Source organism: Neomonachus schauinslandi, chromosome X, assembly GCF_002201575.2.
Source record: "Neomonachus schauinslandi chromosome X, ASM220157v2, whole genome shotgun sequence".
NCBI lineage: Eukaryota > Metazoa > Chordata > Mammalia > Carnivora > Phocidae > Neomonachus > Neomonachus schauinslandi.
In genome coordinates this window covers 70,833,052-70,846,475 of record NC_058419.1, presented here as the reverse complement: position 1 = coordinate 70,846,475, position 13,424 = coordinate 70,833,052, and the positions used below count along the sequence as shown (strand labels likewise).

At 42.0% G+C, this 13,424-nt stretch overlaps 1 protein-coding gene across 1 annotated transcript in view; it reads left to right on the top strand.

The window, feature by feature from the left end:
• DGAT2L6 (diacylglycerol O-acyltransferase 2 like 6) overlaps positions 1-6,563 on the top strand; it is a 27,569-nt gene extending 21,006 nt beyond the window's left edge. Inside the window, exons 2-7 of the mRNA XM_021680272.1 lie at positions 869-979; positions 1,504-1,574; positions 1,887-2,091; positions 2,754-2,928; positions 5,135-5,346; positions 5,781-6,563. Coding sequence (XP_021535947.1) covers positions 869-979; positions 1,504-1,574; positions 1,887-2,091; positions 2,754-2,928; positions 5,135-5,346; positions 5,781-5,935 — 929 coding nt within the window. The 3' untranslated portion in view covers positions 5,936-6,563. The remainder of the gene's footprint in view (positions 1-868; positions 980-1,503; positions 1,575-1,886; positions 2,092-2,753; positions 2,929-5,134; positions 5,347-5,780) is intronic.
• The last annotated feature ends 6,861 nt before the right edge of the window (positions 6,564-13,424 follow it).

Below are 13,424 nucleotides of genomic sequence, written 5' to 3'. Positions count from 1 at the left end.
GATGGACATCTTGGCTCTTTCCACAGTTTGGCTATTGTGGACATTGCTGCTATAAACATCGGGGTGCACGCACCCTTTCGGATCCCTACTTTTGTATCTTTGGGGTAAATACCCAGTAGTGCGATTGCCATCCCAGTAGTGGATCATATGGTAGCTCTATTTTCAACTTTTTGAGGAAGCTCCATACTGTTTTCCAGAGTGGCTGCCCCAACTTGCATTCCCACCAACAGTGTAGGAAGGTTCCCCTTTCTCCGCATCCCCGCCAACATCTGTCATTTCCTGACTTGTTAATTTTAGCCATTCTGACTGGTGTGAGGTGGTATCTCATTGAGGTTTGATTTGGATTTCCCTGATGCCGAGCGATATTGAGCTCTTTTTCATGTGTCTGTTGGCCAAAAGCACTTTCTAAATATGTGTTTTCTTCTCAGCATCAAACAGCCTGTATACTACAGGCAGCCCCTCTCCGCTGGTATGTACTGACTTAGCAGTTCCACAAAGAAAGGAGGGTCAAGCTTTTAGAAAGGAATTCCTGAGGTCCCAGAATGGGGATGTCAGCCACTGGTTCAAGGTGCTGTTCTCGCCAAGCCACTTGCCAAGCAGAGTTGTCGTTCAACCCCAGCTGAGGGCCTGCTCTGAGAATGTCATGGTTATGCTGTTTCCTCAGTTAAGATCTCAGCCATCGAAGGGACCCAGGTCCAAGGACTCAGACAGAGGTCGGCCCAGACTATAGCAGAGCTGGACGGGGTTGCGAGGGGAAAGGGAGAGATGGGTCTCACACCAGCCTTGACCTGCTCCTTCAGTATAGAGCAGAGATGGGAGTTAGAATTATATTAAACTTGAAGGAAACTGAACCTTTGTGTCCCCGCAGGAATGATTCCTGTTTTTCTTATACCCTACTTTCTGGTGTTCACTAAATTCTGGATCTTGTCTGTGCTTGCCTTAGCCTGGCTCGCCTATGATTGGAATACCCACAATCAAGGTAAGAGACAGAGGAAGAGTGGTTGGTGGTCCCTGTCTGTGCCAAGGATGGAACCACAGGGAGAGAGAAATTGAGGGAGAGAGTGGGAGAAGCAGAGAGAGAAGGGGTGGGAAGAGGAAAGAAGGGGAAAGGGAAAGGAAAAGAAGTTGGAAGGGAAAGGGAAAGAAGCAAATAGGGTTAGAGGGAAGGAGAAGGAGAGAGGAGAGCATAGCTCAGCCAGGAGCAGAGATCTCTCCCAGGTTTCCCAGGAAGGATTAAGAGGTTTTGGGGCAGGTGCTCCCAACCTTGGGATGTTTTCCTATCACTTTCCTGGCTGGCTACAGGGGATCAGGGTCCTCCTATATCTTCTTGGGGGTTGGATTCAGAGACAGTACCTACAGCTCTGTGCTCTAGAAATATGGAAGTGTGAAAAGGGGACCTCTTCTGTGGACCTGAGGAATGTAAGAAGAACCCTCTACCTCTGGGAGAGGTTTGAGGGATTGGCAGTATCTTACCTGCTCTTTCCTTCCCTCCTGTACCCACAGGTGGTAGGCGTTCAGCTTGGGTACGAAATTGGACCCTCTGGAAGTATTTTCAAAATTATTTCCCAATAAAGGTAACTACCCTTCCTTTTGGTGCCCTTGGTTCTTGTGGCCCAGACTCTCCCTCCCCTCTCAGCTCCATGTATTCAAAGGCTTTAGTGACCAACAGTGAAAGTCAAGGCCCAAAAGCATAATGCAGAGTAGGCATCCAAGATGGATGGGCAGGTGGGGAGATGGATGGATAGAAGCCTTTCTTCACAGTGGCAAACCCAGGTCAGCCTCTCTGAGCATCATAACCCCTGGCAATCCTACGACAATGATGACATCCCAAGGAACAGGGGTTTGTTCTTCGTATCTACTGCTCTGACTTAATCTCCCTTTAACAGCTGGTGAAGACTCATGACCTCTCTCCCAAACACAACTATATCATTGCCAATCACCCCCATGGCATTGTCTCTTATGGTGTGTTCATCAACTTTGCTACTGAGGCCACTAGCTTTGCTCGGATTTTCCCAGCCATCACTCCTTCCGTAGGGACCTTGGAATGGATCTTCTGGCTCCCAATTGTGCGAGACTATGTGATGTCAATGGGTGAGTATAAGAAATCATTCCATTCTTTGACCTACCTCAGAGCTCCAACCCCAATAAGCCCTGACAGTCCACATCTCACATCCTGCTGGGAGAGGACTTAGTAGAAAATGAGTTCAGAACACACTGGGCCAGTAACAAGAGTATGCGGCCACGCATCAGGTTCTGTCTAAGATCTGGGAGGTAGGGGTTTAGTTAGTCAGTAGGATAAGTTACAGGCATTTATAAGAGTTGCCAGGAATCTTTTCAGAAGAAGGAGCAGAAAGCTGGAGTTCAGGATCAAAGCCAAAGTGGAAAGGCAGAAGTTTGGCGGTGGCTAGTGGCTAGTCCTGATCACCCCCGAGATATTGAACTCTGAACAGTTTCCAGAGCTGTAAGACTGGGGAGAGTAGATACTATTGATCTAAGAGACAGCAGGCAGAGGAACTCAATGTAGGCCCAACTATAGTATCACAGACCCCCCCACCCCCCACAAGGCAAGCAGTTGACCCTAGGGACCAACCTCATGCTAGGGCTAACCCAGGATGTGGAGGTCAAAGACAGAAGAGTGGAAACAATGATAGTTAGGAAACAGAACTGTCTCCAGCATGAAGAGCACAGAGAAACCCCTTTCCCCAATCTCAGGCACCAAGTTTGTTATGCCACTTGACTTTTTGGTTTCACAGGTGTGTGCCCAGTGAGTGGCTTGGCCTTGAAGTATTTGCTGACCCAGAAAAGCACAGGAAATGCTGTGGTTATTGTGGTGGGTGGAGCTGCTGAAGCCCTCTTGTGCCGACCAGGAGCCTCTACCATCTACCTTAAAGAACATAAAGGTTTCGTGAAGTTGGCACTGAAGACAGGGTGGGTCCTGGTGCCCTATTGTCAGGGTGCCATAGGTACTTTGTAGCACCTCTCCAGAATGGTTCCCTCTTTTGGAAGCCTGTTAGAGGGGGCTCCCTCTTCACTCTGATTGCTGTCCTCTGCTCCTTCACACTGTGTCTTAACTGCGTATAGGGCTCTAGATACATTTGTAGGCACTTCTTTTACTTGAAGTTGGAGAAAGAACAGTAGGAAAAGACCTTTACCTTCTGCCCATTAGCCTAGTTAGCTGGGGGTCTGGGGAAGTGGAGCTTTACTCTATATCAACCCACTAACTAAGAGGCCCAGAAAACCTACCCAGGGCAAGGAGGGCACTGGGCTTGGGGCTGTGCGGATTGCAAAAATAAAGAAGACATGGTTATTGCCCCCAAAGAGCATATAATCTGGTTTGAAAAATAGAATGCATTCATTCAGCAGTTACTGAACACCACTGTGTGTCAGACATAGTACTAGGCATTAAGGATGTAAAAATAAATAAGACCTGGTCCTTGCCTTTAAGAAACTGACAGTCCCATGGGAACAACAGATACATGCACATGTAATTACAAAATATATCCAGAAGCCAACCACTTATCATCTCAACTATAACCCCCCATGGTTTAAACTAGCATCACCTCTCCCCTGGATTATTACAGTCTCCTAACTGCTCTGCTTCTTTCTCTGCCTCCCCCACATCCAAGAATCTATTCTCAACTGCAGCTAGGATGATTCCATTAAACGTGAGATTATGTCACTACTCCAAATGCTCCAACGGCTCCCATTTCACTCTGAGCAAAAGCCAAAGTCTTTACGAGGGCCTGCAAAACCCTAAATAATCTGGTCCTTAGCTACCTCTCATCACTCACTGCTCTCCCCCTTGCTCACTCTATTACAGCTACAGTAGACTTCTTGCTGTCCCTCAAACAAGCCATGTGCTCCTGCCTTAGGGTCTTTGCTCTAGCTGTCCCCTCTTCCTGGAATGCTATTCCTCCAAATAACTGCTTGGCTCATTCCTTTACTTCCCCCAGGTACTTGCTCAAATGTTTCTTCTCAGTAAGGTCTATCTTGATCATCTTGCTCTATTTTTTTCCTGTTGCATTTATCATCTTCTTATATATCACTGATTTTATTTATTTATGTATCTGGTTTTTTGTTTATTTGTTATTATTGTTTACTATTTGTCTTCCCTCAAGAAAAACTGCGAGAGATTTTTTTTAAATCCATTTTGTTCACTGATGTGTCCCTAGGGCTTAAACCAGTGCTGACACATAGAAAGAGCTCAATAAATATTTGTTGAATGAATGATGTGCTATAATAGAGATATATACAAAGTCCTATGGGAACAACAACTGATGGAAAAACTTTCACTCTCCAAGTAGTTTCATAAGTGAGTGACATCTGAATGATGAGGAAAAATATTAGTAGGAGTTGCCAGTCAGACCAAAAGGGAGAAAGAACTCAGGGGACCTACAACATATCAAGCACTATGCGAGGACCTAGAGATCCAAAGATGAAAGACAAATTTCCCACCTTCAATCAGCTTGACAGACAACTAGGGAGTCAGACAGGTAAGGAGATAACTGTAATAACTGGGTTAGAACAGTGTTAGTGTGGGGTACCTAATTCATATTGTGGGGGAGGGAATTAGAGGTAGTCAAAAAAAGTTTCTTCAAGAGATTGAAATTGGAGCTGAGCACTGAAGGGCAAAATAGAATTAGCCATGTGAAGACAGAAGGAAGGCATTTCTGGCAGAGGGTGCAGAATGTACGAAGAAGCATAGACAAGAAACAACTTGGCACACTCAGTATGGCTAAGCAGATTGCAAGAAATGGGTGGGGAGAGGGGAAGCTAGCACAAAAGCTAGAGCACAAAAGCCACGGTAAGCAGCATGATACAAAGTGAGGATCTCTGGAAGAGTTTTAAAGAGAGGAATGACATGTCCAGATACGCAGTTTAGGAAGATCACTCTGGATGCTGGGTGCAATGAAAACAGTTAGATTGCCTAAGATTAGTTTCTTCCTATCAGAGGACAAGGTGCAGGAGCTCCCCCCAAAGGGTTCAGTTGGAAGGGTGGAGCCTGGCAAGAAAGCTGAAGATGTTTGGGTGCTTGGGTTCTTGCCCTATAATGGGAAGATTGGAAAAGTTTCATATCTTGGAGAGGATTTTGCTGGGCCTGGGAGAGCTAATACTTCTGCTCCTTTCTTTGCAGAGCATACCTTGTCCCTTCCTATTCCTTTGGAGAGAATGAGGTTCACAATCAAGAGACATTCCCTGAGGGCACGTGGATAAGGTTCTTCCAAAAAACCTTCCAGGCCACATTCAAAAAAATCCTGGGACTAAATTTTTGTATCTTCCATGGCCGAGGCCTCACTCGAGAATCCTGGGGCTTCCTTCCTTTCAATCGGCCCATTACCACTGTTGGTAAGCTTTCCAATACCTCTGGACCACCCTCGTTGTTGATTCCCCGCCCCCAACCCAGGTCATCAGTCAAGTCCAGGAGGCCCAGCAAACAGCTGGGATGGGCAATGGGAATTCCAGAGGAATATGGCTGAGGGCAAGGTGGGCAGGACAACTAAACAGGTAAGAGTTGCGGCCATTTAATAGCTGCCATGAGAACATCTTTATTCGCAAGCATTCCTTCATAACTCTTCTGAGCTTGTTCTCATTCTCTTCAGCATGCATAAGATTAGGTATTTGGAGAATATGGGATGGGATGGAGCTAGAGCAGAGGGAAAGAACAAAGGAAGGGGAGGGGACACAGATACTGAGTTTCAGTATGTGGCTCCTTCTGAGGGATGGGTAATTTGAGTTGGGGAGGGGAGGTTCTCATACTTGTCTCTTCTCCTTCCCCATAGTCGGGGAGCCCCTGCCAATCCCCAAGATTAAGAGGCCAGACAAGATGACGGTGGACAAGTACCATGCACTCTACATTGATGCCTTGCGCAAGCTGTTTGACCAGCACAAAGTTCAGTATGGCCTTCCTGAGAGCCAGGAGCTGGCAATCATATAACAGGAACTAGGTCTCCCTCATTACTAAACTCCTAGAGCATTGAGGGATCCAGGTAGGGCCAGCCAGAAGGGAGAATTTGGGGAGAGAGGAGGATCTCAGGCATTAGAGAGGCCAACCAAGCCAGAAAGTACTTAATGAATCTGGCTTGGCGGAAGGAACCAAGGGGCAGAGGAAGAGTAGGGAACAACCCACTTTAGAAAGCAGAGTCTTGTGAATCCACAGACCTTGTGTGCCCCCTGACTCCAGCCGGCTCTCTGATCAAAGCAATGAGGAGCCAAAGAACACCACTGCTCCTTCCTCCCAAGCCTTAGTGACACCATCACGATGTAGCTTTAGGCTTAGAAGCCTTGTTGAGAACAGGAATGGTTTGTTTCCTCCTCCTCCTTACAATTTGGGAAATACAACAAGGTAAACCAGGGACCTGACCTGTAGTTCCTGATCCAAGCAGAAAGGATTCCCTCACTTGTGACCCAGTTCTACATGGGCAAAAACTTTTGCATGCAGTTATGCTGTCTCTTCCATAAAAGTAAAGGTCTACTCCTGAAACCAAGATCACACTGTGAACTAACTAGAAATTAAGTTAAAATTTGAAAAAAAAAGAATAAAGTTCTCGATATGTAAAACAGGCTATGACTAGTTTCTAATTACTGTGGTTCACTACTGGGCTTCCCCCTCCAACCCGGCCAGGAAGCTGGTCTGTGGAGAGCCATTTTCCTTTTCTGCTTCCATCCTTTATACATCCTCTGACAGAAAAGGTGAGGGAGAGGAACCAGAACTATGCTACACAGTGTAGGAGACAGGAGAAAAACTGAGAATTGGCATAGATACCCACTGAGTCACCCATCTCTCCTAACCCCACATAACCATCATGGGTCAGAAAGAAGGGAGCCACAAGACCATGCACAGACTGAGTCTACTTTATGTCAAGTACCTACTGTGTAACAGGGATTATGCCACCATTTTCACAATCTTTGTCTCTTAATGCCAGCCCCAATCCTGTGACATTGTTGTCATCTCCATTTCACAGTAGCTAAAACTCAAAGAAGTTAAGTAACTTGCCCATAGTCACACAGCTTTGGATAGAAGCAACATTCAACCCCAGGTCTTGCTAATTCTAATCCAGAGGTCTTCCTAATACATCAACCACCACACCTCCCATTCCTCATTTCCTAGAGACCTATTAATTGGCTTCATTTTCCTAAATAAGGACCCATGGTACCCCACTGAAGTTAGTGCATAAGTGTGGGCCAAGTGACATGGATTCTACTCAGAGTGGATCCAGGTTAGACCTCAGGGAAAATAATTTATTCATTAAAAAACCAATAAATTGGAACTGGGAATCCAGAAACAAACCCATACATGTATGGCCAATTGATTTTTGCCAAGGTGCCAAGGCAATTCAATAGGGGGAAAGAATAGTTTTTCCAATATATGAATAGTCTTTTCAATATATGATGCAGGGACAACTGGATAGTCACATGGAAAAGAATGAAGTTGGAACTCTACCTCAAACCATATACAAAATTTAACTTGAAATGGACCAAAGACCTAAAGTGAGAGCTACAACTATAAAACTATTAGAAGAATACAGAAGAGTAAAGTTTGCTGGTCTTGGATTTGGCAATGGATACTTAGATAAGACACCAAAAGCACAAACAACAAATGAAGAAATAGATAAGTTGGACTTCATTAAAATTAAACACTTCTGTGCTTCAAAGAAAACTATCAAGAAAGTGAAAACCCACAGAATAGGAGAAATTTGCAAATCATGTGTCTGATAAGAGTCTAGCATGCAGAATATATAAAGAACTCTTACAACTCAATGACAAAAAGGCAGCACAATTAAAAGTGAGCAAAGGTGGGTGCTTGGATGGCTCGGTCACCCAACGTTGGTTAAGTGTGCAACTCTAGGTTTCTGCTCAGGTTGTGCTCTCATGGGTCGGGAGATCAAGCTCCAGGCGGGCTCCGTGCTTGTGCTCAGTGGGGAGTCTGCTTGGAGATTCTCTCCCTCTGCCCCTCCCCCCAACACACAGGCAGATGCACGCTCTCTCTCCCTAGCGTTCTCTCTCTCTAAAAATAAATAAATCTTTTAAAAAATGAGCAAAGAATTTGAATAGCTATCCCTCCAAATAAGATATGCAAATGAAAAAGTGCTCAAATTATTAATCATTAGGGAAATGCAAATCAAAACCACAATGAGATACCATTTCACACTCACTAGGATGACTGTAATAAAAAAGACAGACAATAACAAGTATTATTGAGGGATATGGAGAAATTAGAACCCTCAGGCATTCCTGTTAGGAATGTAAAATGGTGCAGCCCCTTTGGAATACAACTTGGCAGTTCCTCAAAAGGTTAAACATGGAATTATCATATGACCCAGCAGTCCCACTCTTACATATATACCTCCCAAAATTGAAAATACATCACCACACAAAAATTTGTACATGGATGATCATAGCACAATTATTTATAATAACAAAAAAAATGAAAACAACCCAAAAGCCCATCAATTGATGGATGGGTAAACAAAATGTGGTATACCTATGTGATGGAATATTATGCAACCATAGAAGGAATGAAATACTGATACATACCGCAACATGGATGCCAGAAACACAGGCTGTTTCTTACATAATTCCATTTCTATGAAATGTCCAGAATATGCAAATATAAAGAGACAGAAAGACATAAAGTAGATTAGTGGTTATCAGGGACTGGGGGAGAATGGCAATTGGAGTGACTGCTAATGGGTATGGAGTTTCTTTTGGGGATGATGAAAATTTTGTGCAATTAGATAAGGATGATGGTTGTGCAACCTTGTGAGTAACTAAAACCCACCATATTGTACAATTTAAACTGGCAAATTTTATTTTTTTAAATTTTTTTCAGATTTTATTTATTTATATTGACAGAGAGAGCACAAGCAGGGGGAATGCCACAGAGGGAGAGGGAGAAGCAGGCTCTCCGCTGAGCAGGGAGCCCAATGTAGGGCTCGATCCCAGGATCATGACCTGAGCCGAAGGCAGATGCTTAACTGACTGAGCCACCCAGGCGCCCCATGATTGGCAAATTTTATAGTATATAACTATACCTGGAAAAAGTAATGTTTAAGAAAAATCAGCCTTTTAATTTAAGGAAAAATGTGTGGGTTGTATTAAAAGTTGTATTAAAGTTTAAAAATACACAATAAATTTTTTAAAATACTTTTTATTTTGAAATGATTGTAGATTCACAGGAAGTTGGACCCATTGGACCCTTTACCCAGCTTCCCACGATGGTGACTCTTACATAATTGAGTGCAATATCAAAACAGGAAATTGACACTGGTACAATACTGTTAATTAGACCATAGGCTTACTCAGTTTTCACCATTTTTATGCACACTCATTTGTATGTGTGTGTGTATGTGTGTGTATACATACAATTTGATCTCATATATACAGATTTGTATGACCCCTATTACCCTTATGACATAGAACTGTTTCATCACCATAGAGTAACTACCTACAACCCCACCTGTATAATCACACACCTCTGCCTTCATCCCTGTGCCCTGGCAATCACTGATCTATTTTCCATCTCTATAACTTTATCATTTCAAGGATATTATATAAATGGAATCATACAGTATGTAATCTTTTGAGACTGGTTTTTTCCATTAAGTGTAATGCCCTTAAGATCCATCCAAGTCGTCATGTATCAATAGTTCATTCCTTTTTGTTGCAGAGTAGGAGTCCGTGGTCTGGATGCACCAGAGTTAGTTTAACCATTTACCCATTGAAGGACATCTGTATTGTTTCCAGTTTTGGACTATTACAAGTAAAGCTGCTGTTAACATCCATGTACAAGTTTTTGTAGAAATGGAAGTTTTGATTTCTCTGGGATAAATGCCTAGGAGTACAATTGCCGGGATATATGGTAATTGCACATTTAGTTTTATAGGAAACTCATGTTATTTTCTAGAGTGGCTGTACCACTTTATATTACCATCAGCAATATATGAGGGATTAATTTTCTCTGCATCTTAGCCAGTATTTAGTATCATCACTGTTTTTCTTTTTTGATTTTAGCCATTCTGATAAATGTGTAGTGATATTTCATTGTAATTTTAATTTGCATTTTTGTTTTAGATCAGTCTCTCAGCTAGAAATGCCTGGAGGCACTCACCTGGGCCCAGACTACTTGGGGCAAGCCCACAAAGACATTTCCTCACTGGAGTCAATGCTATGGCTGGCCCAGTTTTTGTGGTTTTTATTACGATTTCAAGACACACCTCAGCAACAACCATCAGGGAACTTTGAAGAAACAAGGCTTATTACTCAGGTTCTGGAGAGTACAGAGCATACCAGGTGCCACACAGTGAGGTCATGGGTAAAGAGAGAGAGAAAGAGCATGCAGAGCTGTGTTCTGCCTTTACTGGGGTCAAAGGTAGGGTGCCTAGGGCTTCATAGCTTCATTCTTAATTGGTGAATTTAAGACATAAGAGTGGGAATTAAAGCTTGGGAAGGGAAAAGTAGGGTCACCAGTCAGTTATCTAGGTCACCAGGGCTTTCTAAAAGGGAACCTCATGGTTGGTGTCGCCTGGCTCTTTATCTCATTGTGTGGCTGGTAATGTGTTTATCTGAGATGAATGTCTTTGATATGGATGTTTTGGCAGTCAAAAGCTTAATGCCAGGCATTTATGTTGCAATCCAAAAGCTAATTGTCAGGCACTTACACTGCAATTGTCCTAATGGCTAATGATGTTAAACTTATTTTCATGTGCTTATTTGCTGTCCATATATACTCTTTTTTAAAAAGATTTTAATTTATTTATTTGATAGAGACACAGCGAGAGAGGGAACACGAGCAGGGGCAAAGGGAGGGGGAGAAGCAGGCCTCCCACCGAGCAGGGAGCCCAACACGGGGCTCATCCCAGGACCCTGGGATCATGACCTGAGCCAAAGGCAGACGCTTAACGACTGAGCCACCCCCATATATCCTCTTTACTGAAATCTCTCTTCATGTCTTCTGCCCATTTTAGATCTTTACTGTTGAAAATTCTTTATATATTCTAGATACTAGTCCTTTGTTGGATGTGTGGTTTGCAGATGCTTTCTCCCAGTCCGTAGCTTGTCTTTTTATCCTCTTATTTAACAGGTCTTTTACAGAGAAAATATTTTTAGTTTTGGTGAAGTTGAATTTACCGAATTTTTCTTTTATGAATTCTATCAGTTTATTATTGCAGCTGTAACACATTACATTACAGTGGCTTTTTCACTTTCTGTAATACATGAGAAAAGAAATGCCAAATCAATTTTAAAAAACAAGAGCCATAACTTAAAACTAAAATATGGTATTTTGACTTTTGACTCCATAACACAAAATAAGCTGAGCAACAATTTTGACAAAAATATTGTCTCTCAATAACACATAAAAATAGGCAGAGTGAGATATCAAAGGAAAATATTTTTCCTGAGCAGAGTGTACTTCTGACTTAATAGCTACAGGAAGAAAACCATTTGTTGTAATATCAGAACTGGGGGAGGAGTTATCTGTAGAAGCATTAATGAAATTCCTGGCAAAGTTAAATGAAATTATTGAAAATGAAGGCTACTATTTCCAAACAAGTGTCTAATATCAATGAAACAGGACTTTTTCTAATGTTTTGCTGTCACAAATCTACAATGCCAAGAAATACAAATCAAGGCTTGGTTATAAATCAGAGGTGGTTGAGTGGTTAGATTCTCAAAGGAACTCAGCCATAAAGATTTCATTGAAATAGGAGAGCAAAGGGTCACTGTTAGAGATGCCCCAGAAATTATCCTGCTCCAAAGATTTGTCACATGTCGATACACATCTCATTGACAACAAAAACTTTCCAGAAAGATGACCTTATTTTAAAATGCACTCAAAGGTCCTCAGAGTAATAAAGAATGCCTATGTTTACTTAAGGAATATTTAGCAGAAAAATATGACAACTTCATTCTGAAATTCAAGGACTTGCATTTTTGGTTTTTTAAAAAATTGGAATATAATTCACATATATAATTCACCCTTTTAAAGTGTACAATTCAGTGGTTTTCATATATTCACAATGGACGTCTTAGGCCAGCCCCTGAGGAAAAATAAACCCCCAAAAGAAACATTTATGATGCAACATTTCTATTTTGTGTTTTGTTTTATAGAGTTAGAGTTTTTAAAAAGCATATATTTTGATTTTCTTTTTTATTTATTTTCATTACCAATTTTGGTATTTTTACAGTGTGAGATGAATTTTCGGGAACAAATTACAATGTATTATATTGCACCAATAGGACATGAGTTTACCTTATGACATCTTAATGCCTGAACTTGGTCCAGGAATCAATAGGCTACAAGTTATTTGCAAACAATATGATGGGGCTTACTTTAAAAACTCAAGAGAATAGGGGCACCTGGGTGGCTCAGTCGTTAAGCATCTGCCTTCGGCTCAGGTCATGATCCCAGGTATCGAGCCCCACATTGGGCTCCCTGCTCAGCGGGAGGCCTGCTTCTCCCTCTCCCACTCTCCCTGCTTGTGTTCTTGCTCTCGCTATCTCTCTCTCTGTCAAATAAATAAATAAAATCTTTTAAAAAATTTAAAAATTTAAAAAAACTCGAGGATAAACTGAGAAATTGTTAGAATTGATAAGAGAGTTCAGTCAAATGGCTAAATACAAAATAATATATGCCAAATCAATTTTTCCTGTATACTAATAAAAACCAATTCAAAACTATAATAGGAAAAGGAGTACAAAAACAGATATGTAAAGGAATGGGTAAATAAATGGAGATATAAACCTTGTTCCTGGATGAGAAAACTCAATATTGTGAAGATATTAATTATTATTTCCAAAAAGAATTATTATTTCAAAATTAAATTTAATGTTTAATGCACTTCCAATTAAAATCCTAATAGTTTTGTTTGGCACTTAAGAAAGCTATTCTAAAATTCATCCAAAAGAATAAGCAGTCAAAAACTAACCAGGCAGGGGCACCTGGATGGCTCAGTCAGTTAAGCGTCCAACTCTTGATCTCAGCTCAGGTCTTGATCTCAGGGTAGTGAGGTCAAGCCCTATGTTGGGTTCCATGCGCATTGTGGAGCCTACTTAAAAAAAAATAAATAACCAGACAATTTTTGAAAACTAAGAATTAGCATAACTAGATGTTAAAACACATTATAAATATTCACATTAAAAGAGAATAGTACCAGTGTTAGCTAGGAGGCAGCAGTAAGTTACTCAAATAAGAGGGCTGAAAGAGTTTTCCTTAGTCCTGGTGCTTTCCAGGATAAAGCAAGACCCCAACCCAATGGCACAACACTATTGTCTGAGTGTGCAGCAAAGTCAAGGTCCCTCAGAATTTGTTGAGCTGAAGAATTGAATGGGGTCTCTGCACAGGCATCCTTGAACGGGCTTCCCTCAAGTGCCACAGACCCAAGCTCACTACTGACAAGTGGCTGCATAATAAGAGAGCATCAAGA